At 51.1% G+C, this 24,936-nt stretch overlaps 12 protein-coding genes across 12 annotated transcripts; 6 read left to right on the top strand and 6 right to left on the bottom strand.

Moving 5' to 3' along the window:
- Window positions 1-27: 27 nt before the first annotated feature.
- On the top strand, window positions 28-2,394 carry N7511_007606 (putative phospholipase A2 (PlaA); the record flags this gene model as incomplete). The annotated part of the gene is made up of 1 exon (XM_057129983.1): window positions 28-2,394. One exon carries the CDS (start codon window positions 28-30, stop codon window positions 2,392-2,394), a length of 2,367 nt encoding a protein of 788 aa, XP_056981766.1.
- Window positions 2,395-2,854: 460 nt separating this feature from the next.
- Window positions 2,855-4,584, bottom strand: N7511_007605 (putative phosphatidylinositol-3,4,5-trisphosphate 3-phosphatase; the record flags this gene model as incomplete). The annotated part of the gene is made up of 3 exons (XM_057129982.1): window positions 2,855-4,389; window positions 4,440-4,524; window positions 4,582-4,584. 3 exons carry the CDS (start codon window positions 4,582-4,584, stop codon window positions 2,855-2,857), a joined length of 1,623 nt encoding a protein of 540 aa, XP_056981765.1.
- A 408-nt stretch (window positions 4,585-4,992) lies between these two features.
- N7511_007604 (uncharacterized protein) lies at window positions 4,993-5,436 on the bottom strand (the record flags this gene model as incomplete). Its single annotated transcript, XM_057129981.1, has 1 exon — window positions 4,993-5,436. The coding sequence occupies one exon, from the start codon at window positions 5,434-5,436 to the stop codon at window positions 4,993-4,995; it is 444 nt and encodes a 147-aa protein (XP_056981764.1).
- A 648-nt stretch (window positions 5,437-6,084) lies between these two features.
- On the bottom strand, window positions 6,085-8,134 carry N7511_007603 (pentatricopeptide repeat protein; the record flags this gene model as incomplete). The annotated part of the gene is made up of 3 exons (XM_057129980.1): window positions 6,085-7,458; window positions 7,520-7,922; window positions 8,100-8,134. The coding sequence occupies 3 exons, from the start codon at window positions 8,132-8,134 to the stop codon at window positions 6,085-6,087; spliced, it is 1,812 nt and encodes a 603-aa protein (XP_056981763.1).
- A 330-nt stretch (window positions 8,135-8,464) lies between these two features.
- N7511_007602 (U6 snRNA-associated Sm-like protein LSm4) lies at window positions 8,465-8,942 on the bottom strand (the record flags this gene model as incomplete). The annotated part of the gene is made up of 3 exons (XM_057129979.1): window positions 8,465-8,629; window positions 8,691-8,882; window positions 8,940-8,942. 3 exons carry the CDS (start codon window positions 8,940-8,942, stop codon window positions 8,465-8,467), a joined length of 360 nt encoding a protein of 119 aa, XP_056981762.1.
- Window positions 8,943-9,334: 392 nt separating this feature from the next.
- On the bottom strand, window positions 9,335-11,016 carry hat1 (histone acetyltransferase catalytic subunit HAT1; the record flags this gene model as incomplete). The annotated part of the gene is made up of 4 exons (XM_057129978.1): window positions 9,335-10,292; window positions 10,345-10,609; window positions 10,665-10,940; window positions 10,998-11,016. 4 exons carry the CDS (start codon window positions 11,014-11,016, stop codon window positions 9,335-9,337), a joined length of 1,518 nt encoding a protein of 505 aa, XP_056981761.1.
- Window positions 11,017-11,212: 196 nt separating this feature from the next.
- On the bottom strand, window positions 11,213-12,904 carry N7511_007600 (Zn(II)2Cys6 transcription factor; the record flags this gene model as incomplete). Its single annotated transcript, XM_057129977.1, has 3 exons — window positions 11,213-12,127; window positions 12,187-12,795; window positions 12,845-12,904. The coding sequence occupies 3 exons, from the start codon at window positions 12,902-12,904 to the stop codon at window positions 11,213-11,215; spliced, it is 1,584 nt and encodes a 527-aa protein (XP_056981760.1).
- Window positions 12,905-13,258: 354 nt separating this feature from the next.
- N7511_007599 (Mn(2+) transporter ATX2) lies at window positions 13,259-16,020 on the top strand (the record flags this gene model as incomplete). The annotated part of the gene is made up of 6 exons (XM_057129976.1): window positions 13,259-13,430; window positions 13,486-14,030; window positions 14,087-14,269; window positions 14,741-14,784; window positions 14,841-15,794; window positions 15,843-16,020. The coding sequence occupies 6 exons, from the start codon at window positions 13,259-13,261 to the stop codon at window positions 16,018-16,020; spliced, it is 2,076 nt and encodes a 691-aa protein (XP_056981759.1).
- Window positions 16,021-17,010: 990 nt separating this feature from the next.
- Window positions 17,011-19,161, top strand: N7511_007598 (F-box/WD repeat-containing protein; the record flags this gene model as incomplete). Its single annotated transcript, XM_057129975.1, has 4 exons — window positions 17,011-17,457; window positions 17,519-18,156; window positions 18,211-18,922; window positions 18,970-19,161. 4 exons carry the CDS (start codon window positions 17,011-17,013, stop codon window positions 19,159-19,161), a joined length of 1,989 nt encoding a protein of 662 aa, XP_056981758.1.
- Window positions 19,162-20,053: 892 nt separating this feature from the next.
- N7511_007597 (putative C6 transcription factor) lies at window positions 20,054-21,822 on the top strand (the record flags this gene model as incomplete). The annotated part of the gene is made up of 3 exons (XM_057129974.1): window positions 20,054-20,113; window positions 20,234-20,989; window positions 21,055-21,822. Coding segments are annotated over 3 exons (1,584 nt in total), but the record flags the coding sequence as incomplete, so codon positions are not given.
- Window positions 21,823-22,318: 496 nt separating this feature from the next.
- On the top strand, window positions 22,319-23,460 carry N7511_007596 (putative mitochondrial phosphate transporter Pic2; the record flags this gene model as incomplete). Its single annotated transcript, XM_057129973.1, has 5 exons — window positions 22,319-22,415; window positions 22,473-22,478; window positions 22,532-23,182; window positions 23,236-23,359; window positions 23,409-23,460. 5 exons carry the CDS (start codon window positions 22,319-22,321, stop codon window positions 23,458-23,460), a joined length of 930 nt encoding a protein of 309 aa, XP_056981756.1.
- Window positions 23,461-23,918: 458 nt separating this feature from the next.
- Window positions 23,919-24,727, top strand: N7511_007595 (uncharacterized protein; the record flags this gene model as incomplete). The annotated part of the gene is made up of 2 exons (XM_057129972.1): window positions 23,919-24,290; window positions 24,422-24,727. The coding sequence occupies 2 exons, from the start codon at window positions 23,919-23,921 to the stop codon at window positions 24,725-24,727; spliced, it is 678 nt and encodes a 225-aa protein (XP_056981755.1).
- Between the last annotated feature and the right edge of the window lie 209 nt (window positions 24,728-24,936).

Below are 24,936 nucleotides of genomic sequence, written 5' to 3'. Positions count from 1 at the left end.
TGCATTCGACACTCTCCCTTCGTGATCATGGGTGCTGCGAGGGTAACTGGTCTTAAATGGACTGTTCCCCCGGCCGCCCTAGCTGCATATACTGCGGGGGAATGGTCTCACCCCAGAGCGAAAGCGCGCTTCAGCACTTCTAGACCTCAATCAACAAACGAGTCCAAGTCCAATGCACCTTCAGACGACCAAGAAAAGGACTATGGCTCTATCTGGAATAACATTGTGCATAAGCTCGATGGCGTCAAGCACACTGTTGGCTCTGCCGAATGGGTAGACGTCGGTAGCATTACCAACCTCATCATTCCGGACTGGGCACGGTTCATTCCAGCTACAGCGCAAAAGCTCCAGCGAGAGCTGTCCCTATCTCCTGGGTCATTGGCAGATGACATATGGAAAGAGGCGCAAGATCCGGATGTCAATCCTGAAATCTTGCAGGATGCCACGGTACGCGTTAGTGGTGACCTCTGTGACGAGGAGCAGACGTTTAGGCGTCATCGACAAAAGAGAGTTGTGAAGGCATTGGCGTCATACCTCGGTATTGCTGAGGAGGACATCCACCCTGATGATGTCCCGGTCATTGCCATGTGTGGCTCGGGCGGTGGCCTGCGTGCACTGGTTGCGGGTACGGGCTCGTACCTAGCTGCACAGGAAGCAGGGCTATGGGACTGTATCACTTACACTGCCGGTGTCAGCGGCAGCTGCTGGCTGCAGACTTTGTACCACTCGTCCATCGCGCATCGTGATTTCAACAAGCTGGTCAACCATTTGAAGAATCGGCTTGGTGTTCATATTGCATTCCCGCCTGCAGCTCTCAATCTGCTGACAACTGCCCCGACAAACAAGTACCTTCTTAGTGGGTTTGTGGAGAAGTTGAAAGGCGACCCTGGAGCAGACTTTGGGCTGGTAGATATCTACGGGTTGTTACTTGCAGCGAGACTTTTGGTACCGAGAGGAGAGCTTGGGGTCTCGGATCGAGATTTCAAGCTTTCCAACCAAAGAGTGAATCTAATGGACGGTGCCCATCCACTTCCCATCTACACGGCAGTCCGCCATGAGATTCCCGTTCTCGATCAAGAAACCAACAAGGACGAAAAGAAGCCCACCCGCGAGCAGCTGGTGAAGAAATCCCGAAGCGAAGCCTGGTTTCAGTGGTTCGAGTTTACTCCCTATGAATTCTTCTGTGAAGAACTCAATGCCGGTATTCCTACCTGGGCACTCGGTCGACACTTCAAAGAAGGTCACTCACAGGCTTCTTCTGAATATCTCCCTATTCCCGAGCTGAGAATTCCCGGGCTGATGGGTGTTTGGGGTAGCGCTTTCTGTGCGACTTTGTCCCATTACTACAAAGAGATCCGGCCCCTGGTCAAGGGGCTTGCTGGGTTTGGTGGTGTCGATTCTCTCATCCAGGGCAAGAACCAAGATCTGATCAAAGTGCACCCAATTGATCCTGCAGGCATACCGAATTATGTCATGGGCATGAAAGATAAGCTACCCGATTCCTGTCCTGAATCCATCTTCCGGAACGACCACTTGCGTCTTATGGACGCAGGCATGAGCAATAACCTCCCAATCTACCCACTTTTGCGCCCTGGGCGTGATGTCGATGTCATTATCGCATTCGATGCATCTGCAGATATCAAACAAGAAAACTGGCTTTCTGTCGTGGACGGATACGCGAAACAACGTGGTATCAAAGGCTGGCCCGTCGGCGCCGGCTGGCCCAGAGCAAATTCAAGCATTGAGGATACCGAGAACGCCCTGCGCGAGCCCCAGAACATCACCGATGATCAAGCAAGCAAAAAGCTCAACGAAGCCATAAAGCATGGCTCGAAAAAGTCAGCTTCCGATCAAAAGGCCAGCGACAGTACGGACCTGGGCTACTGCAACGTTTGGGTCGGTACCACTGAAGAACGCACCTCAAATGAGGAGCCTCCACCATCGAAACGACTGTTTAATCCTTCCCACAGTGAAGACCACTCCGAATCGGAATTCCACCTTATGCGCCCAGACGCCGGTGTCGCCGTCGTCTACTTCCCCCTACTTCCAAACCCAGACGCACCAGACGTTCCACCCAAGCCTCAAGTTCGTCCCCGTGCAGCAGCCCAGTCTATGAGACAGGATGCTTCCCAAACCAAAGATCCTGAACAGCCGCTCGCCCCCAAACCCAGTTCAATTGATCCCGAGGTTGATGATTTCTTGTCTACATGGAACTTCATCTATACGCCTGAACAAATTGACTCGGTGGTTGGTCTTGCTAGGGCCAACTTTTCTCACGGCGAGGAGCAGACCCGTCGTGTTATCCGCGCTGTCTACGAGCGTAAGAAAACCGATCGGTTGAATAAGGAGGCGCAGGAGCATCGAAAGAAGATGGAGGGCTTTGTACCTCTGTGATTCAGTGCTTCCTGTCCATGCGCCACGAGATGACGCATTTCCATCTCTTCATTTACATACCCAGCCTTTCCTTTTTCTATTTCTTAATTTCTCGAACTAGATCGAATCATACAGCTAGAATTCATGTTTCAGTGTTTGATTACTTCATGTGTGTATAGTACAGAATAAACGAACTGTGCCAATAGCATATTCAGATACCAGAATACTGTCAAGTCAACAATATTAACCATCAGCTTTGAAAAAAAGACCTCGTAGCCCTAAAGTTATATCCTGGCGTCTCATGAGCCCCGAGCAAGTACAGACTCTTACTACATACCTCAATGGTCTACTGATAGAATGCCACGACTAGCTGCTGCAGCACATGTTTAATGTGTCTATTCAGTTGATCATAATTGTATATCGTATATCCACAAGTGCAATGCAAATGCACATATACAGTATAACGCTAACAGTGACTATCCTACTTACCATCCCCAAAGTCTGTCTTGACGCCTTTCAAATCTTCAGCACTCGTCTTCGTCTTCACCTTATTTCCTTCTTCATCTGTAGTAAATCCCATCTCATCCTCACTCCCAGCAAGACTCACATCCTTACTCTCATCTCCCTGCTTTCGTAGTCCAAGTTCCTTCTCCAGTGCATGTGCCATCCCTTTCGCTTTGCCCGATACAATAGCAGAAGCACTTTTCACAGATGATGTCTCCGACAAATCCTTCTTCTCTTTATTCACTTGCCCACGCCAATCAGCAGGCTCACTCTCGGGAACTGGATCACCGGGCTTCGGCTCGCTGATCGACCTCCCTTCTGCGGAAGCACTCGTATCAACGCTCTTCCCTTTGCTATCTCCTGTGGCACTGGCAGTGGCACCTGGATCCATTGATTCAGGTGGCGGATAGCGCCATACAACCTTCAGCTTGTCCAGCGCGCGAATCCCCTTTCTCGCACTACCCTTGATCCCATCCATGGCGCTCCATTCTGTCTCGAAGACGCCTGAATCGTGGTCTGCGCCACCTTCAAAGTATGCATTGAACCAGACGTGTGCGATGGATGTTACCATTGCGAAACCTGTGTAGGAGGCTTTGCTGCGTCGTTCAAGGTCGATATTCACGTCTGAGCTGGGAACTATGACTGGTTTGCTGGGTCGGAAGATGATCGCCGGCAGGCGTTGCCCTGTGGCTGTTGCACCTGTTCCTGAGACGTCGGACTGGGACCCGGAGGTTGCAGGCGACCAAGTAGCAGCTGCAGGAAGGGGTTTCCCCGTTGGCGAATCTGCCTCAGTCTCCGGCGCAGAATCACAGTCTGCAATGATAGTGCGTTCACTTCGATGGAACAGATGCACACACTTGATCTTCTTCCCTTCATCCTCATATCCTTCCACAGCAACCTTCACCCCGTCCTTCAATCCCCATATGTGGACTTCCAAAATCTCCACAGGACGCTCAACATACTGCTTTTCCATCTGATTCGTCCACCGATCCACATAGCCAACATACCGCAATTGACTCGGGATACTAACGCCATGTCCGAATCCCACGCGCATGCGTCGCTCTGTGAATCGCTGCAGGGCATCTTCCTTCTTCCACCCTTCCTGGCTGATAAGGTATGAACAAGCGACCGTCCCGCTGCGCCCCTTGCCGGCCTTGCAATGTACAACTGCGACGCGCTGGCCTGGCCCGGGCCCCTTTTCGACCTGGTTCTCCTTGTTCTTGTCTGTATCGACCCCATTGGTGTCTGTATCGTCCAGCCGTTGTATCCAGTTCCTCATACTCCCCATGATATTAGGAATCAGTGCGAACGGCGGGGGATGATGGTCCGGCCAGGGGAAATGGTGGATTCGACCGTAGACTTCGCTGTCTGGATATCCTGTCCCCTCCGCGCGGAACTCCCAGATACACCAGTCTTCGTCATGCTTGCTGTCGAGGAAGTTTACTAGTGCGTCTAGTGGGTTGCGGTATGCGCGCTGTGGGTATGTTGCTGAGGGGCCGGAGGTTGCGATGACTGCGCTGTCCGCTTAGCATGGACTGGGCATTGATTGGCAGGGTGCTTACCATTGTCGGTAACATAGCACAGATCTAGTCCGGCTTCTGGGTGTTGGAGTCGTGGTCCTGCGACTATTTGGCGGAGAATGGATGACTGCGTTGGAGCGTTAGTTTCCGTATTGGGGGCCGCCGTACAATTGAGGAGTCTGACCATTATTTAACAGCTCGTAGTAAGGAAGACTCAGAACTCTCACCCGGAATTAAACTCGTGGAAAGGTGGAAAGAATGTTGACTGTTTACGGAGGCAGGCTCGCGTGAGGAGCAGCGATGATGTCACTGCTGGTATCAAGATTCTCATAGTCCAATCCAGCGGTTTAGAGGTTTCGCATGTTTATGTGTTTGAATATGTCGTAACTTATATTTTTCAATCATAAATACAAGAAATTTTGAATATATCCAATCCAATCATATCCCAAAGGCGCCCAACGCCAGACATTAAGGAGCGACATGCCGGCGTGCGCCAGACTCGGCGAAATGCGAGTCGATTACATTAAAACACCAGGTCCCAAAAATTCACCACGGGTACCACTGAAGAGAAGAAAAATAGAAGAGAAGAGATCGTTTACGCAACACCATACTCCTCAGTGGGCTTCATGGTGAAGTTGAACGGCTTGGGGTTCATCACCGTCACGTTCTTCGCACCCTCCTGGTACCAAGTCGCGAGGTCATGGTGCGCCGCATCGAGGTAGGTCGTCCAGCGGTGGGTAATGTCCACGGTCCAGAGGGGGTTTCCGGCCGGCACGACAGTGGCTGTGATGTTCTTGTCGTCGCAGTAGACCTTCTTGTTCTCGGGGCCTTTGCAGTGGGTGTTGAACTCGGGGGTGTAGCTGTTGCCATTGCCTGTGATGTTGAAGTCATAGTAGCAGCCACCAGAGGAACAGCCCAGTTTGAAGTTTGACACGCTCCACGCAATCTCTTGGGTGATTGTGTTGGTGTTGGCAATCTTGTTGGTGGCGGGGAGGGCGGTGGCGAGGCCCAGGAAGGGGAGGAGGGTGGTGAGTTGCATTATGGGATTATATAGAGAAACTGGGTGGGCGAGAAGATGGAGATGATATACAGAGTCAATTGAGAATTGAAACGAGAGGATTGCGAAATGAGGGAGTTGGAATTGGGCGAGGTTGGGGTTATATAGTTGAAGTGCAGGGTTCAGTCTCTCCCTTGGAAACCCACTGCGCCGATCCCTAAGGGGATTTCTTGGACTTGGCCATAATACGGGGCACACGGAGCATACGAGGTCTAACGAACTGCTTGGAGTTCTCGATAGATTACTTTGGTGGTCCTGGAAATCGTTCGTTGTTTGATCCTTCTGAAAAGGTCGTGCTATTCGACTTCCTGGCCCTGATCGTCGCTGAAAGCGCGTTTCAGATGAGCGGAGACTATTTATAGCCGGGTCCACTGAACATGTCTCTGGTTCAAGGCTTCAGGATTGGAGCCAAAGACGCAAAAGCAAACAGGGAAGAAGAAAACATGATGTCAAGGTGCCCATTTTGGGCTACGGTCCCAATGTGTTGTACAGAAGATGATATATATACATGCCGAGAACTCCGCCCCTGGTCCTCGAGAATGCACCAGCGAGCTTGGCTGCATATTTCAGGTGACATGCCGTCGAAACATGAGCTTCCCCCCCTGTAAGGACCCTAGACACTCCGGGGTTTCAAGCGAGCCCATTTTCAGGACTTTCGTCGCTTTCACCACTCTCAGCCCGGCCTTCCTTTCGCGCAATAGCCATTAACCGGCGTTTTTTCCGGCGACGTTCCTTGTTCACCTCGATCCGTTCATTGTGTGACATGTTCATGCGACGGACTGCTGGGTGGATCGGTTCCCCTGATGCCTGCATTTCCTCCCATTTCTCCTCCTGCTGCTTGATTTCGTCGTCGAGCTTCTGCACATCCGCTCGAATTAAAGGGTGATACTGCAGTCGCATTGCAAATTCATCCACAGAGCCACTGCAAATCTCGAGGATTTCCTTTTGTGTTTCCGGACTAATCTTGGCGTCCCGCTTGATTAGGTCTTGGAAGTACATGAAGCCGGAGCGGAAATTGCCGGCGTCAACGCACATGAGGATGATAGACTCGAAGGTTAAAGCGTTCGGTACAACCCCAAGTGATGCCATTTCTTTCACGAGGAACATACCGGATTGGCGGTCCTTGGCTATTCGGCACATTCGAATTAGCACGTTGTAGATTCGTACGTCTGCCCCTTCGGGGCATAATGTGTAGAGCTCTTTGTAGAAGCCCACGGCGTCATCGACAACCGATGGGTCTTCGTGGGCATTGTGCTCGCAGAACTGGGCGATGACACGAACAGCGCCGAGGGGAATGGATCGTTTTTCATTCTTCAGCCGCTTCAGTATCTGCCAGGCCTCCCGGTGATCGGTCTTATGTTCAATCATGTATGCAAGAATAGCCTCGGTCGAGGAATCTGCAAGCGGGGTTCCAGATTCATGCATGCTGCAGAGTGCTTCAAAAGCAGCTGGGAGATCACCGGCTGAGACATGCGCCTCGACAAACTGCTCATGCTGCCCCTGGCCAAGTTTGATGTTATTCTCTGAAAGGTAGCGGAACACAGACATGGAAAGTTCGGTGTCGCCAAGCTTGGACGCCACCTTGAGAACATTATGGCATATTTCAGCCGGTGGATGCATATAGCCCAATTCAACCATGCGCCGCCACACAAAGTGAGCACAAGGATGATGCAGAGCTTCACTGGCTGTGGTCAAGACATGCGCCCAGAGATGATTGCTCATGTCATGGCCCTGGTCGACTCGAGCGCACATCAGGTCAAACACCTCATGGAACTCATGATGATCGCAAAGTGTGTAAATTATCATGCCATGAAGCCAGTTCTCGATAAATATATCCTTCCGCCCCATAAGCGCAGCTTGTTCCAGTGCAAGCTCGATCTGATTCTCACGAAGCAGACCGGCCACCACGAAATGCCACCCGGCCGGACTCAACGTAAGCCACCGGTCTCGAAGCTTGCAGAGAATTTCCTGTCGTAGTAAATAGTCCGGGTGTACAGCAAGAACCTGTAGAAATTCAATGGTAAGCTTCAATTCGCAATTCATGCTGTGCAAAACTATCACCGACCTGCAATGCGCCGTGGAGTGTGCCCGAGTCTGCGGTGATTCCGTTTTCCTCCATTTCTCTCAAAAGTCCTCGCACTATATCTGGCGATCCTCGCTCGCAATCTGTGTTGGCGAGAATCAACGCTTTGTAGTGGCGCGCTGTTGGCCGAATATGACGATCTCGAATGAGCAGCCGTAGCACTTGTGTTGTGTGTCGAAGGTTCGGTTGTTTATCTGCCATATGTTGCAACAGTGCTTCTAGCGCACTGTCTGGCTTTTTCAAAAGGTCATCCTGCACCTTATGGTAGGATCTAGGGTGCCAGCTTTTCCGTGGTTGCGGGTGTTCGCGGCGGGTTTTCTGGCTGGGCAAGTCCTCATTGTGCTCGGAGTTCTCGTTTGAGTTGTGTTCTCGGGGTGTTTGCGGGCTATCATGGTCTGGGTATTGGGTCGGGTTTGGGTTGCCCTCGAATGGCGTGCTGTAACACCGTTTTGAAGTCGAAGTTACGGAGATCGGGGTTAACCGTGATATCCTCAAGTTCCGGCTATGTTTGTGAAATATTGTAGAGCGACTGGACGTGGAAAACGATGGACATAAAGAATACCAGAGTCCGTCGAGAACCAGCGCTCGCCGTGACATGTTGACGCGCATCTACTAAAGGTGGAACTGTTGAACTCCGCGGATTTGATCTCAACTTGATATCACGTGATATGATATCCCACAATGCTCGCGGTGGAAATCCTGAATAGTGTGGATGGTTACAGGCAAAGGGAGCTTCAATCCGGGTTTTTTAGTTGTAATATTTCTAGGTGTAAATCGAAGTGACCCAGATCCCGTGAAAATACAGAGCCCGATACGCCACAGCCATGCTCGATCAATTCGTTCCACCGGACCTTCCGAGCGACCTTACCACCGTCTCCTCCGGGGTATCTCGTTTGACTTCCTCTTAAATCATGTAGCCGTATCTCTTTAGTTGCCTCGGCCCCGACCGCGACCACGTCCACCACGACCACCACCGCGGCCACGGCCACGCTCACCATCTCTCCCGTGACCACCGCGACGGTTCTGTGGTTGGTTTTGTTGCTGTTCCTTGACGATATCGACAATCTCCTCGGGGACTCGTAGGTATTTGATCTAGTGGACTGTCAGTCTCTGGATATCATAAAGTGGGGGACGGTTCATATCGAGCACGTACGTTGTTGCCTCGGATGTAGACTTCAGGTAATCTGAAGAAGCGGTCGCCTTCTGGGCTTGTCTGTACCACCTCGCGGAGAATCAGGTTCATGAAGTTGTCGCAGGTGACCAGGTGGCCGTTGAGGGTTTCGCCGTTCTTCAGCTCCACCAGCATGGGGTGACCTTGGGCGGCCGTAAGGAGGCCGAGGGGGAGCTATCATATATATTGTCAGATTGTGTCAAGAGAGAGTTCTGAGGTGCTGGAGCTTACCATCTTGAAATGCGATCGAAGTGGGTGAAAGTGGGAGGTTCGGGGGATGGCGCACGGGTTCTGAAAAGCGCGGTGTGCAGATCCACAGTCGGATATGGATTCAGTATTGTAATGAGAGCCCAATGAAGGGATTTGTTGGCTTATTTGGAGATGTGAGACGTAGCAATGGGTTCAAGCAAGCTCCATGAGATGCGATCGAGGGCGGCCGGAAAAAGAGAAGCCCCGAGCCCAATCTGGCCCTGCCATCGGAGTATACACACCAGTTGCCTCTGGACGTTGTTGATTGCACTCCAAGCCAATACAAATACTAATAGGAAATCGGAGTTCTCATTTTCATCATCCCAGACTGGGATAGGTAATTAATAATACATCATATAGACCTGCTCATGGCGACTCTAATTCTTAGGGCGCTTGGCAAGTCCAGCATCCTCCTCCTCTTCATCCTCATCATCCATGACGGTGAGCTTGCGCTTAACACGCTTGTCTCGGCTTCCAGTGGGAGCTCCAACCTCTCGCAGGTCCTCCCATTCTCCCTCTCCATCTTCTCCATCACCGCCCTCTGAGAGGCTATCCTCAAGCGCATCCAATGTGATTTCATAGCCCTCTTCCACGTTCTGGACCGTAGCATCAAGTTTTTCCACCCGATCAAGAAGTTCAAGTTCATTCAGGAGTTCCTTGTGCTTCTTATAGAGACGTTGCTTGGTGAGCATGCGCCACCAATAGTAGCGACGGTCGTTTTCGTCGGTGGCCTTGTACTTTTTGATCAAGAGCCGGGCAAGGTTTGTGCCGCCAGCCAGGCGGTGGCTCTTAGGAATCTGGCCCAGAAGATACATTTCTAGGACATGGGCGAACTGGGTGGTCTCAATCTTGAAGGATGTGCGGATATCGTGGAGAAGTTTGGTGGGAATCAGGGCGGAAGTTGGCACCACGCGTGGTCGTTTCTTTTGCGAGTACGATCCAAGCGGATCCGGGTTGAGGTTGACGTTGTGCTTCAAGAACTCTGGTCGCAGCAGAGTGTAATCAGCTGTGTCCCGGAGTGCGTCGAACTGTTCGTTGGGGTCTTCAATGGTCAATTCCACAACGGTTGGGTCTGCGATACAGGCGGCGTGGATTGTGGTATATAGTTGGTTGCCGTGACCGGAGCGGCTGTGTGAAGGGAGAATGAGGAATTGCGCAATGCGAATTCGAGACGGAAGCTCGGAAACCTTGACTTCCGGCAGTGGGAAATCGCCGTTCTTGACTGTTGGAACCTCTGAGATATCTCGCTGATAACGCCAATAGCGGTACGTTGTGGCATATCCAACAATGGAGTATGAGGAGGCCGTTGGTGTTGGGGGCGTCACCTTCTCATATCTGCATTATCGATTAGCCCGGGTGATAATCAGCAAGAACATTGGATACTCACACGAAGTAGACTGTCCACCGCTCAAGAGTCCACTCTGGATCATCAGTTTCCAGAGGAGTTCCAGCTTCAATGAAGAGGGAGACAAGGATCTGGACGCGATCTAGAAGCTTGCGCACTTCCGGGTCTGCGAGTGACCCAGCCCAGATCTCGTACTTTCTGTCGCCGACGTCGTATCCGATCACAAACTCGCCCGGGGGCTTGAAGTCTTTGGCGCTTGGATCGTTCTGGACCGCTTTCTCGTAGTCTTCAAGGTTGCCGAATGCCTCTGCGCAATAAGATTTAGCTGATGTCATCCATATGGGTTGATGTATCTGACTCACCTTCCTGAGCAAAAGGCTTCAAGGTATCGAGAAGGTTGAGAGCTTGCGTATCGCCGATCGGCTTGAATTTCTCATCATAGGAAATGTGAACGTGAGGGCGTAGATCATGAGCGGCAAAGCGTAACCGGATAATCAGCCCCTTGTAACCAAAGATTTGCTCATCGTCGCCGAAAATAGGATATGTGAATTGCGGGTGGAAGGTCGAGAGAGTCTTGGGCTTCTTTTCGCCGGGTTGGATAACGGTGATATGGACCGCATCGTTGGCGTCGGAGGACCCTACAACGAAGATCAATTAATATTCATTGATAGCTGGCGCATTTATTTCTCACTTACATCCAGCTTCACTCGCCATTGTGACCGTATGGATTCGGGATGTGAAGATCGAATGGTTGAAGAGAGAGCAAAAGCGCGCGTTACCCGCGTCGGGTCCGCCGCGTCATTAAATTCACGGCCAAATCTGGACTAGCGCCTGGTTTCATACTCTTTGATCAAATTAACAGTCGAAACTCAATTTGACTATTGACTATTAAGTATGGTATGGTTGACTCTTAAGCCATATATATCTGTTTCCACCGCTCCTGGTCTAGTTTCCATTGCCCATGATTTCTCTTTAATTCGGGTATCATCTCAATAGCTCGCTGAATCCCCATGGTACACCCGATTCGTTCAAGAGTCGCAATGACCCATTCATGAACTTCATCTGACACCCCGGCTATACCACCTGCAACGGCTAGTGGGAAAAGCAGCATGAATATACCGTTTAATGGTGGTACATGCGATGGGCATTCAACTACAGCGCCGCGCTGGGAGAGAGCCTCTTGACTGGCAGCTCCAACGCAGATATCAATTGTCATGCAAGAAATCGTGTCCAATGCTTGTTGTCGTTGAACAAACTCATCTGCAGTGGGCCACTTGATGCTTGAAACCTGGCTTAAAATCAGCTCGTTGACCAGCGCTCGTCCCCAGCGGTAGTGATTGAAAACTCTCGAGACCCATATATCTCGGTAGATATGAAATTGGCCGTGAAAGGTATGCTGGCGATTGTCTGTCTTATCTGTGTATTTGGCGACAAAGGACCAATTTTCCGGAAGAGAGGCTTCCCAGTCTCGAAGTTCGATCTCGAACAACGCTGCTGAGGTGGCCACTGTCCGTGGATCGTGGACTTTTGCACGCAAAGATACGTCGAACTTCATGAATCTTATCAAGATATCGACAAGATTGACAGCAGGAAGAATTTCATGGGGCGCGGATTCCATGATCTTTGGTGACCATTTCAACAAATCCGGAGGAATATCCCTCCGCGGCAGAAAATATTTGACCAGTGAAGCAAAGTAGAATTGCAACTGGGCTCGATGATCCAACGTCGTCATTGCCCGTTTGAATGTAGATTGTCGGAGCAATGCAGCAGCACCATCCAGGTGCACTGTCCAGCGATCTACTTGATCTGAGGAACAGCTCACCATCTGCGTGAATTAGTGATTGGACTATAAAACAGGCACTCGGCTGTTCATGCACGTCTTACCTCGTATAAACTCAACATGACAATCTTGTGAAACGTGCTATCTGGATTTGCCTGCGCAGGATTACTCACGGCCTTCTGGACAGCGTTGATGACCGTAGCATGTTTCTCTCTCGATAATATTCGCATTGCTTTGTCCCGAGTGACATTGGACATGGCAGCCAGCCCCACCGAGACAACCGCATCCCGAGCTGACTGATCATAGTGTATTGCCCCAAAAAAATGGGATGGCTGTAAGGTATGTGGAGAGCCATCTGGTCGAGTCACTTCGGGGGTTCCAAAACGAGCCACGAAGAACTTCAGGCCGAGCTCCTCCGCCGAAGACGAAAGCGGGGCGACGATGCGTGGAGCAACTAGGAACAGCTGCGCCCTTCGGAACAGCAAAGCCTCCGACGGAGTAGGCGCAAATCGTGGGCCGGGGCTTGATGTATTAGACTCTAAAGCCGCATCTTCCAGCTCTCGGCGAGCCATCGTTTTGGCTTTCGCCTCTGCACTCCGTCGAGCGGTTTTATCGTTCTCATTGCGGAATAGCAGAGACGAGATGTCTCGATAGCCACCACATTTTTTGTTTCCTCGCTTGCATTGCGAGCATATAGGATCTACCCGATCACACTAGACGCCCGTGAGTCTCGGGTCCAGTATAAGCGTTGCACTGTCGTACCTTGATTCGTCTTTGCCGGCAGCTTGAGCAGCCTTGGCTAGGATTACCGTAGTAAGGCATGATGAACCGAGTGTGTCATTTTCCAAGTCTAAATAGGAAATGAGTTCGCCAAATTCGATGAGTCGGCATTTCGGAGACTGCCACAGTTTTAGCTCCGGGGAGGCTGCGTCGACTTCATCGTCTATGGGCCACGCTGATTGGCTGGACCAGGGTTGGCTTGGCCTAATCGGGTAACTGTTTCATCGTTTAGTTCGCAAGATGAAGCCTTGAACGGAAGCCTAAAAAAATCCCACGAAATCAGACTGACAGGTGGCTTAGTATCTCCGGGCTTCGGGTAGTCTCGATGCCGATTTGGCTGGTTTTATAAAGGTGGGATCCCTGCGCCGATAGATCAGCATTTCGAGTTTACATACAATGTCGTTGGTCAGTAGGGCTAGGGAGAATCTCTCCTATTATCATTATAATCCTTCTTTGGCGGTATCGATCGTGGCAGCTGTTCTCTATTCTATTGCCTTTATCTTGACATTGGTGCAATGGATTCGATACAAAGCCTGGGTTTGGAGTGTAATGGTGGTCGCCGCGGCCAGTACGTGTTGCCTGACTTTTTTTTTTCACACTGACTTCAAGCTGACTTCTACCAGTGGAAGCTGTTGGGTACATTGCCCGCTGTGTTTCCGTACAGCATGTGACGGATAGATCGATTTACGCCCTTCAACTCTGTCTCGTCATCCTCGCCCCCGTTCTCATGGCCGCGTGCTGCTACATCCTATTCAGTCGCATTTTGATCCTCATAGTCCCTCCAGCGGCGCGCACTTTGAAATTGTGCTGGGTGCCTCCCCGGTGGATTACCCCGATTTTTGTCGGATTTGATATCATCGCTCTCTTCCTCCAGCTTATAGGCGCGGTGATGATTTCTTCGGTTGATTCCACCGATATCAATGCTCAAGACAAACTGGACCGGGGAAAACACATTGCCCAAGCGGGCGTCATTATCCAGCTGGCCGCCTTTGGTCTGTTTGCGGTGGCTGCTGTTCGCTTCAACTTTACCTCGAAACGATTTGCAAAGTCTCTCAGTGATCGATATGAGGACTTTGGGGATAAGGAGTATCTCATTGACGGCATTGCGAAGAATAAGCACTGGCCTGCTTTATTGCGAGTGGTGAACTTGACTACAATTTTGATTCTCGTGCGTTTCCTCCCTACAGTTCCTGTTGTTGAACACTCGTTAACAATCTACATTAGGTTCGGTCTGTTTATCGACTGGTGGAATTTACCGAAGGCAATACAGGCTATCTGAATACGCACGAATGGCCCCTGTATGTCTTTGATGCCCTCGTCATCTATCCATGTGTCGCCCTGTTTGTCTACTGGCATCCAGCGAGATACCTGCCTTACTTGGGATTTCGAGTGCCCAAGGAGGCGAATGTCAGCCGCGAATTTGAGCTTCAGACTCGATAAGCATCGCGGGGTACATCTTGTCGGATGCGATATAATATAATTTTGTCTTTAGAAGACCTTAGTAATTCTATTCCACACAATCTGCCCCCTTTCACCCTTCCCTAAACGTAGTTGTTTGAGTTGGATGGTCGGTATCTACACATCAGACATCCCTATACAATACAGTCAGTGGATGAAGGGGCTGAAAATAGAACCGAGATCGACGCGAATTGCCAGGGCCAGGCAAACCAGGGCCAGCATGGATTCAGTACCGTTTGGATCTAGAATCAGCCTTGCAGAGCCCTGTCCCCCTTATCCATACCTGGAATTCCTGGACCTCATACTTCGCCCCTATGTTTTGATCGAAAGCGGTGCCTGACGTGGGTCCCGAACTTCTGCCCTTCCGACACGTTACTCTCCACTTCACAATGATTGACGTCTAGTCTGCACATCATGGAGGGACTATTCACTCTGCTCGCTTTGAGCATTGTGATGGCAATAACGTGAGCACTCTGTCTATCGGTCGATCCTTTTCGAACCTAATCTAACCAGCGGGCAGATCCTTTGTCGTCGGCTCATTACCTCTCGCGTTTACGCTGTCCCCGTCTCAACTACGGTTAATATCTTCCATTGGTATGGGAGTGTTGGTGGGAACTTCTTTGATCGTGATTATTCCGGAGGGCATCGAGACCCTTTACAGCGCCAACGCTCTCAGTCGCAAGGAACTCAATTCCCGGGCGACAACTGTCCAATGGCACCAGGCACCCGCTGTGGCAGTCGCCTATGCTCCCAATGAGGCCCACACCAACCTTCCATCCGAATCCGTTGTCCCAAGTCTGCTCTTGGAGAGAGGAAAGACCGTGCCCACGATCCGCATCGACGAACCCGAGTCGCAACGCCTGCGTACCCGCAAGGACGAATCGAATGACAAATCAAGCAAAGAATCCGAGCACGAAAATGAGGAGAGCTCACCACATGCGTGGATTGGAATCGCTCTCATCAGCGGGTTCATCTTGATGTACCTCGTCGACAAACTACCCGAGTTCGCAGCGCCCACCAAAAACGACCGGACCCCATATCACATCTCTCTGGATAACCTTGGATCGGGATTGCGCCGGGGCTCCTCGCCCTCTCGCGAGGGAGGTCTGCTGGATGCAAGCCACGCCCGGCGCGGTCATAGCTTCGCGACCACCACCGGTCTGGTGATCCATGCTGCGGCGGACGGAATTGCCTTGGGCGCATCCAGCTCCGATACCGGGTTGAGCTTCATTATTTTCTTGGCGATTATGGTTCACAAGGCGCCCGCATCCTTTGGCCTGACCTCTATTCTGCTTAAACAGGGCCTCTCCAGCCGTACCGCCAGAGCGCATCTACTGGTCTTCAGTCTTGCCGCTCCGCTGGGTGCCTTGGCTACTTTCCTCTTTGTACAGATGATGGGATCTTCTACCGCCGACGAGGCAGGCACTCACTGGCGCACTGGAATGCTCCTGCTTTTCTCCGGAGGCACTTTCTTGTGAGTTTTCTGAGATCATTGACTTGGCTTTTTGACTAATCTTGGCAGGTACGTTGCTATGCACACCATGCAGGAAAATGGGCCGGGATCGTCGCCACGCGAATTGCCCATCAACGGATATGGCGACCGGGACCAAAGTGGATCAGATAAGTCGATGAGAGACCTGATTGCGTCTGTTTTGGGCATGATTCTGCCTCTGTTCTTGCAGATCGGCCATGCCCACTAACTCTGAGCATATACACACACACACACACACTGCTACCGATGTGCCATGTTGCGTTTACGTCTTCGCTGAAAAGATCACATCTTTGGGAGCACATACCCCATTTGTTTTTAACATATACTGAAGTTCACGGCGGGGAGGGGGAGGTTCTAGCTGGGAAACTTGAAAGGAAGATCTTAGGCTGTTCTATTAGATTTGTACAACTGGGAAATGGAGTGTCGGTCATTATTGCATGGTATCTCACGATCACATCTACGTAGGTAGCGTTCAGTCGTAGGTATTTAAGCGGAGGATCCCCACGAACTCGGCAATCTTTGAATCATGTCGGTGATGACAACATTCGTCAAGGTCCGTCAAGGCCTGTTCAAGGCTCGTTAAGGCTCGTCAGTCTGAATCATCGGCACCCCGGACAAGTTCCATGGTCGAACCCAGAGCCGCGTCTGAAGTATAAGAAAGCCAGAACTATACGGACACATCAAGGGCATTCCGATCACTGTTCAGCGGCCCAGGGGAAACACACGAGTCCCCCCGATGGCCCCTTTTTGCCTATTGCCTACGAACTTTGACCTACTGGCCTATTTCCCATTGCCCATTGCCTGTTGCCTCTCTTCCAAAGGCAAAAGGCAAATAGTGATAAAGAAACGGGTCGATCCCTACCCGATGCATAGAATCCCCTCCAGTCCGGAGAAGAGCTTGGCGGCTTTGTCAGGACCCAGTCACGACATCGTCTCCGCTTGGCTTCACTTTCTCCCCTCTCGCATCTTGATATAATTTCCTCTCTTCGCATAGGCCTTTTCTCGTTGGACCCGACTTCTTTCCTCCCCCTCCCCTCTCCCCTTTCATCCCCCCTCCTACCCGACCACCCGACCTCGACTTACTCTATGCCTAACGTGGACGCCACAAGGCTGAGTGTTTGGCGCTATCGATAATTGCATTTCAGAACCTTGGAAGAACATCTTTATAATCCAGGGGCTGTTTCCTTCTTATACCGCCATGGACTCTCACCGGGCATCATTTAGCGACTTAGGGGAAGGGAATGCGCACGCAGTGGAGCAGTTGGATCCTCATTCTCAGCCATCCCGCGACTCGGTCGCCAGTTTTACAAGCCCCCCCTCCAGATCTCTCAGTATCAAGAAAACCGTCACTCCCTTACCCGCCAACCTACTCCCCTCGGCGCCTGCATCGCCCCCGACTCCAGCGCCGAGCCCGACCCCCCATCAACGACCCCCGAACTGGTATTCGACCGATGATGAGGAGAGCAGTTTCCTGTTGAACCTACGCATACAATTTAGCACTCTATCAAATGCCCGGAAACAGAAACTTCTAGAGGGTCTGTTGGATATATGCGACAGCCAGCAGTTGAGTTTCGTGTCGAGTTACGTTGGTCCTCGATTACGGAAAGATCCATTCCAAGTCTTTCCCAATGAGTTATGCTTAAGGGTATGCTACATGGTTGATCTTGCCATCTTGGTGACCCAGCGCTAATTTGTTTTGCCTCCAGGTCCTCTCCTTTATCGACGACCCCAAGACCCTCGCCAGAGCCTCGCAAGTATCCCGGCGCTGGCGAGAACTATTAAACGATGACATCACATGGAAGAATCTATGCGAGAAACATGCATATTCGGTGCGGCGAGTGCTTGAAGATGAAGGGGACTTGGTTGACCCCTTCACCGCTCATCCCGTGGACTCGACCAGCGCACGACCCTTTGGCCTGCAGCGGCGCTTAACTGCGTCAAACGGCCAGTCGACCGAGAGCGCACCGGACCTTCCCCGCACGCTTTCGGGTGAATGGCTGCCACCGACCAGCTTCCCGTCACGGAGACGTCGCACCCGTCCTGTCTCCTATCGTTCGCAGTTCAAGCAGAAATACATGGTTGAATCGGCGTGGAACAAGGGTGGTCGCTGTACACAGCGACATATTACCCCCGACCAAGGCGTCGTTACTAGCCTGCATCTGACACCGAAGTACATCGTCGTTGCTTTGGATAATGCGAAGATTCATGTATATGATACCAACGGTGACAACCAGAAGACACTTCAAGGTCATGTGATGGGCGTATGGGCCATGGTCCCATGGGACGACATTTTGGTCAGTGGAGGCTGCGATCGCGAAGTCAGAGTGTGGAATATGGCTACTGGGTAAGACAAGTAACAACTTTGACGTACGAAAGGGAAACGCTAACGCATTAGTAGAACGGGGATCCATCTACTCCGGGGTCACACATCGACTGTCCGCTGCTTGAAGATGTCCGATAAGAACACTGCCATCTCAGGATCAAGAGATACGAGTCTCCGTATTTGGGATTTGGCTACGGGGACCTGTCGGCACACCCTTGTCGGACATCAAGCTAGCGTGCGCTGTCTTGCTATTCATGGCGACCTCGTTGTGTCAGGTAGCTACGACACGACGGCACGGATATGGAGTATTTCTCAAGGACGCTGTCTGCGAACACTATCAGGTCATTTCAGTCAGATCTACGCGATTGCTTTCGACGGGCGTCGAATCGCGACGGGAAGTCTGGATACTAGCGTTCGGATTTGGGACCCGCATTCTGGACAATGTCATGCGATTCTGCAGGGTCATACGTCCTTGGTTGGACAGCTACAGATGCGCGATGATACGCTTGTCACTGGTGGTTCTGATGGCTCTGTCCGTGTCTGGTCGTTGACTAAGATGGCTCCCATACATCGACTTGCTGCGCATGATAACAGTGTCACCAGCCTTCAATTTGACAAGACTCGTATTGTTAGCGGAGGAAGTGATGGCCGAGTCAAGGTTTGGAACCTTCAGACTGGCCAGCTGCTCCGAGAGCTTTCTACTCCGGCTGAAGCTGTATGGAGAGTCGCCTTTGAAGACGAGAAGGCAGTCATTATGGCCAGTCGATCTGGCCGTACAGTTATGGAGGTGAGTTAAAATCCACCTTATTATATTACAATTGTTAACCATCTCAGGTCTGGTCCTTCTCTCCACCACTGGAGGACTACGATGATACCGCCATCGAAAGTTCGTCAAGCACGCCGGGCTTCAGCTCCGTCGACGACAACGAACTGGCAGTTCCACCACGGCATCGGACTATCTTTTCCGATCCTCCACCGTCCATCCCACCGGGCAGTGACAGTGACCAACTCATGCCCGACGCCTGATTCTCGCATTTACTGATTTGATCTCACATAATCTCATCTGACCTAACCAGCCATCTAATGATTACGCATATCCATTTATTCCATCACATTTATTTCCCCATCTTTTTGAGCGCGGTGGGGTTTTGTCATCAGTTGAGTGCTTTGCCTTTTGAATGAGCTGCCGGCGTTTCTACCTTGTCCATGTCCATGCTGTGGTGCACTAGGCAGGCTGCATATTTGGTGTTGCAAGTCAGTTAGCTGTTCCTGTTGTCATTTCTGGCACATCTCATACTGGACAAGTTGCCATATTGGAGTTATGGGATTATCCATATCATTTTGAGTCATTTTCATTTTCATCCTTGTTTTTCTCCCTCTCACATCGACTTTTTCGGAGAGATGTGTGGTGCACATGATACCTTGTTTCTTCAGCTTTGCAACCCCAGGAATATGATCTATATATCTACATTTATAACTGCATTTCCCAATAATCTCATCACCCCATCTCCCCAACAGTCCATATGCTCAGCCTCGAAAGTTGTGGAAAGCTCGGACATGACTAAGCACACCACCCCGATTGGGCCTATCATGGATAAACCTCTTTGCTTTTTTTGTGTCTTTCACATCTCCACAGCCCTGGGCGAGTGTTGGTCTGATAATTATACAAACATAAAGTCAAATTTAGAGAGCCACATTGCCCATCCCCTATGATGTGCATGTTCTTTGCTCGGACTAGGCTGCCGAGTTGATTGAGCTTCTTTTCTATGACACCCGCACATCCTCCGTGGAACCCACTTCAATCTGTGACCTGTGACCCGCTGGTCCCCGGGACTTTAATCTGAGGACTTTGTCGGTGAAAGATCGAAGGTTCCTTTGAGTGTTACGTACACCCCGCTACTGTCACCGCGGGTGAACAATGGTCTATGGGGGCAAGCCAAGTACCGGATGTTACCTGTGTCGCAAGCGGAAGATAAAGGTGAGCTTTGTTTCTGATTTTCTATTATTCTTATACCAAATCATAGATTCGGATTCCTCGGAGTTTGCCGTTCAACTCTGTATAGATATTGATTGATGGACCTGTGCTAAATCATTCAAGTGCGATGAAGCTCACCCCGAGTGCAGGAACTGCATTATCTACCGCCGCCCTTGTCCGGGGTATCGGCCCGATGCAGTCTTCCGCAATGAGACCAAGAAGGTTGAGCGGCTGGTGAAAAACGGCAATCATGCCAGCGCTAGCAATAGCAGCAACAACAGCAACAGTGAAAGTAACAGTGGCACCCAAGCTCATACGCCTGATTCAGAGTCATCAGTTATCGTGGCTGGACGCCGGCGTCCTGGAAACATTCAGAGCAATCCCACGCTAACTTTGTACTCGCCTGCTGATTCCAACTGGGAACAAAGAGCTCTATGCTACTTCTTTGATCAATTTACCATCAAGGCCGATGGAGAAGATGGTGGCCATCTCGATTATCTTCCTCCGCTATATGCACGTGAAATTGGTCAGGGTGGCCGCACGCCGTCTTCTTGCTTGAGGTGGGCCGTTGATGCTACGGCATTGATGACTCTTGCAAATGCTAAGAATGCGCCTCCACTCATGAACAAAGCAAGGCTTGGCTACGGCAAAGCCTTGCGGAGTTTGCAAGAGGCTTTGGCGTCACCGACTGATGCAGTCAAGGATGAGACTTTTGCTTCTGTTGTTCTACTTTCGCTTTATGAGGATATATCTGGTGAGCGGAATGGGCTGTTTAGCTCACATACCGCTGGCTTTGAGTTCCTTATGAAGCTCCGTGGTGAAGGGCAGATGGATCACCGCCGCGGGAGGGATATGTTCAACTTTGCTTATACACACCTTGTAAGTTCGAACTTTCACATAAGTTATCAGATGACATAGTGACATGGAGACTAATATGGAGTCAGTATGTTGAAATACTCGCCTTGGGAGATAAACCCCGCTTCGACATCGACTGGGTAGTCACCATGCTAGACAGCACCAATCCCGTCGAACGATTGATGATTACAGCATCCAGCATCTCCCAAGTTTTCATTTCCATGCGATCTGCGCCACCCACAGATCAAGCCACCGTGGAAGGGTGGATCGCCGCCGGTCTCGAACACGACGCTGAACTTGCTCAGTGGACTGAAACCCTCCCTGACCACTGGCTCCCGCTCTTCGTCTATTCAGACCAGGGCGAGCCCCTCATGACATACAAACGGATCTCCAACGCTGTGGTCTGGAACTACTACCGTGCTGCGCGGGTTATGCTGCAACAACTCTTAGTCAGTCTGCATGGCTCTCTGGCTACTATCAAACTGCAGTCTTGTGCTTCAGAGTCCTCATTCACCCATCCGGGCGCCTCCACTCCGGAGACAATACACCGAACAACAATCCGTGAATTAACCACAGAAGTCTGCCGCAGCATCCCCTTCTGTCTCTCGGACGTCGATAGCCTCGGTCGCCCGGCGACGAACACAGTTGGTGAATGGCAGATGCGCGCCGCACAGGGGTATGGCCTTCTCTGGCCGTTGTGGTATGTCTTGTCCTGTGGTATGCCTACACCAGCACAGGTCGAACAGATCCGTACTGTGCTCTATCGCATAGGCTCTGAGCATGGTATTAAGCTGGCTTTGGTACTTGCGCGGGAGGCTGAGCGGATTCGCGGTGAGCACGCTGAGGTGCCGGTGCCTGTATGAGCTTGGAAGTATTCTATACATTCCGCCAAGCTATTTCTCAACTGCATGTTTTCTATTGGGTACTTTGGCGTTCCTGGATATCTCGGCTTTGTACACTCGGGAGTCGCGGCACAGCCGGACCTCGTGACGTCATGCAGTCTTCGCGTCAACTTCCCTGATATTGACTCGATATGATAGTTCTCTAAATAGATATTGGGTAGAATGAATTGAATGACTTCAGGAAATCAATGTCTACTGGGTTGTATAGATCAAGGGACCAATAGTCAACATAGTAACAAGAAGCCAAGCAATACAGGAAACCAGTGATCGACGAATGCGGAGATAAGCCCAGGGAAGTATGCAACTTATGCATTTCGGAACCACTGACGACATAAGCAGCTTTCATATCTGAGCGTTTGCTTATTTCCACCTCTTGGGCCTCTTTCACCTCTTCTTTCTCTCAGTTGTTTCCATCTCCGCTCTCTCCTCTCCCCTCCAATCTCCCCTCACTATGGCAATGGCACAGCAGGACCGTAAGCTTCCCTTTGGGAAGATTGAGCCCAACTCATTCAAGTACTTCTACAGCTGCGGTCTCGGTGGTATCATCGGTATGTCTTCCTTCCGGTGTCCCTAGAAGAAATTCACATTCTAACTCATGATGCTAGCGTGTGGTAAGCAAAGCCTCCAGGGTAACCAACCCCAATACGACTAACGCGCAGTGCAGGACCAACCCACACAGCCGTAACACCCCTCGACCTAGTCAAATGCCGCCGTCAAGTTGACCCCAAGATCTACACCTCCAACGTCCAAGCATGGCGCTCAATCTTCTCAAAGCAAGGTCTCCGCGGCGTCTTCTTCGGCTGGTCCCCTACCTTCCTGGGCTACTCGTTCCAAGGTGCCGGCAAGTACGGTCTATACGAGTACTTCAAGTACCTCTACGGCGACCAGATGTTCCCCCAATCCAACCGCACTCTCGTCTTCCTGGGTGCCAGTGCCTCGGCGGAATTCTTCGCTGATATGGCTCTCTGTCCGATGGAGGCGATCAAGGTTCGCATGCAGACGACGTTGCCGCCTTTTGCTTCAACTTTGAGGGAAGGATGGGGCAAGATCGTTGCGAAAGAGGGTCTGAGCGGTTTGTATAAGGGTCTTTATCCCCTGTGGGCGAGACAGATTCCTTATACTATGACCAAGTTTGCGACGTTTGAGGAGACCGTCAAGGTCATTTACAAGACCATGGGTAAGCCCAAGGAGGAGTATGGCCAGTTGACACAGACGGGTGTTAGTTTCTTGGGTGGTTATATTGCTGGTATTTTCTGTGCCATTGTTAGCCATCCAGCTGATGTCATGGTTAGCAAGTTGAATGCTGATCGGAAGGGTGAGTGTCAAGCTTCTTGGGCTAGATCTGTGGGTTTGCTGACTGTTTGATAGCCGGTGAGGGAGCCATGACTGCTGTTTCCAGAATCTATGGTAACATTGGATTCGCTGGTCTGTGGAATGGCTTGCCTGTTCGTATTGTGATGCTGGGGACATTGACTGGCTTCCAATGGCTCATGTAAGTGATTCCCACCCGTATTGGGGAGATATTGGCTGACGATATGAAGTTACGACTCATTCAAGGTGTTCCTGGGTTTGCCCACCACGGGTGGTCACTAGATAGAATTTGGTGCATTTTTATATCATAAGGAGGTTGTTTATTCCATGGGTTCAGTATGACTTTATTCAAGAAATTCCATTGTAGCCGGAGCTGTAGCTAATGCCGGGGACACCGCCTTTGTGCATCGCGGCAGAATAGATCATCGCCGCTCAGACTCGCGACGTCCGCGATACCAACGTTTTGAAAAACCTCACGATACCCTCAATCCGCAAATTGAATCTATTGATCTTACTGACAAATAAGTGACCTGACCTATATATAGAGATCTCACTATCATCTCATCTTTTACTTCTTCTTTCTCCCTTACCTTTCAGAAGCTCTACAGTTGATCCCTGCCCTTCACATCGTGATCAGCTTATAGCCTCCAAATCTCGTTGCCTAAGTGAATCTTGACTTATCATACCGCAAAAGTCCCGCCTGACCCTTCCTTCCCGCAACCACTCACCCTCCACCAACAATGGAAGCCTCTCGCCCACCCACCATCCCGCCAGCCAATCCCCCCAGCGTGGAAATCGCCTACAAGCGCAAGTGCATTGCGCTGAAGCGCCGTCTCGCCGAAATTGAAACAGAAAATGAGTTGATGCGCACCCAACATACCCGAAGCCACCAATTTATCCAGAAGATGCGGTTGGAGACATGCATGCTCCTGGAGAGGCTGAACAAGATCACCAGCATGTCCGAGGAAGCCAAGACCGGCACTATCAACCCGGACCTACGTGCCCGTGCGGCCGCATTGATGACTGTCTCTGGCCTGCCTTTTGGCGCTGGCGCCGTCATGGGCACCCTGGAAGATGACACCGAAGGCAGCTCGGATGAGCAGCCCCGGACTGTACGTTGTTCCTCCTTTTCATCCTGCCTAGAGAATACCTTCTTCCCACTTCTCTCTCACTTCCCTCTTATTTTGACCTTGTCCTCTTAGTCTTTGTTGTCGTTTATGGTCTAACATATATTACTTTGCAGCCCGAAGAACGTCCCTTGCGCGTGAAGCGCTCCCGCAAGTCTGCTGTCCCCGGTATCGATGGCGCTGATGAGGACCTCCCCGCTGGCCCTGATGGTCACCACAATGAGCATGTAGACCCTGCCGGTCTACCCCACCACCTCCCAGCTCCCACCCAAGAGTCGCTTACCCATTCATTCCGGGTGCAGACTGGCAGTGGTTCTGCTGATCAAACCCCGGCCGCTCCCGAGGCTGGTCCCGAAGCCGGAGCCATGTCTATGGATACGGATAAGGGAGAAGTAAAGGAAGAGGCAAAGGAGCAACTCTAGTCCGGGCTCTGTTTGTTTTCTGTGTGCCCCGATAAGACCTTGCTCGGGCCGGGTTATTTGCTTTGTTCTATTTTTTACTCTATTTTTATTTCTCTATTTATGTTTGGCGGGATTCTATGCATCGGGCGCGATGCTATACGGGCTTTACTTCTTTTCTCCCGGCGTTAGGGCCCTATTTATCTGAGAGATACCATGCCGGAAGCATGGCT

Source organism: Penicillium nucicola (genome assembly GCF_028828085.1).
Source record: "Penicillium nucicola strain IBT 29836 chromosome Unknown utg000008l, whole genome shotgun sequence".
NCBI classification, from domain to species: domain Eukaryota; kingdom Fungi; phylum Ascomycota; class Eurotiomycetes; order Eurotiales; family Aspergillaceae; genus Penicillium; species Penicillium nucicola.
The sequence above is the reverse complement of the archived record's forward strand: the minus strand, read 5'-3'. Positions and strand labels throughout refer to the sequence as shown.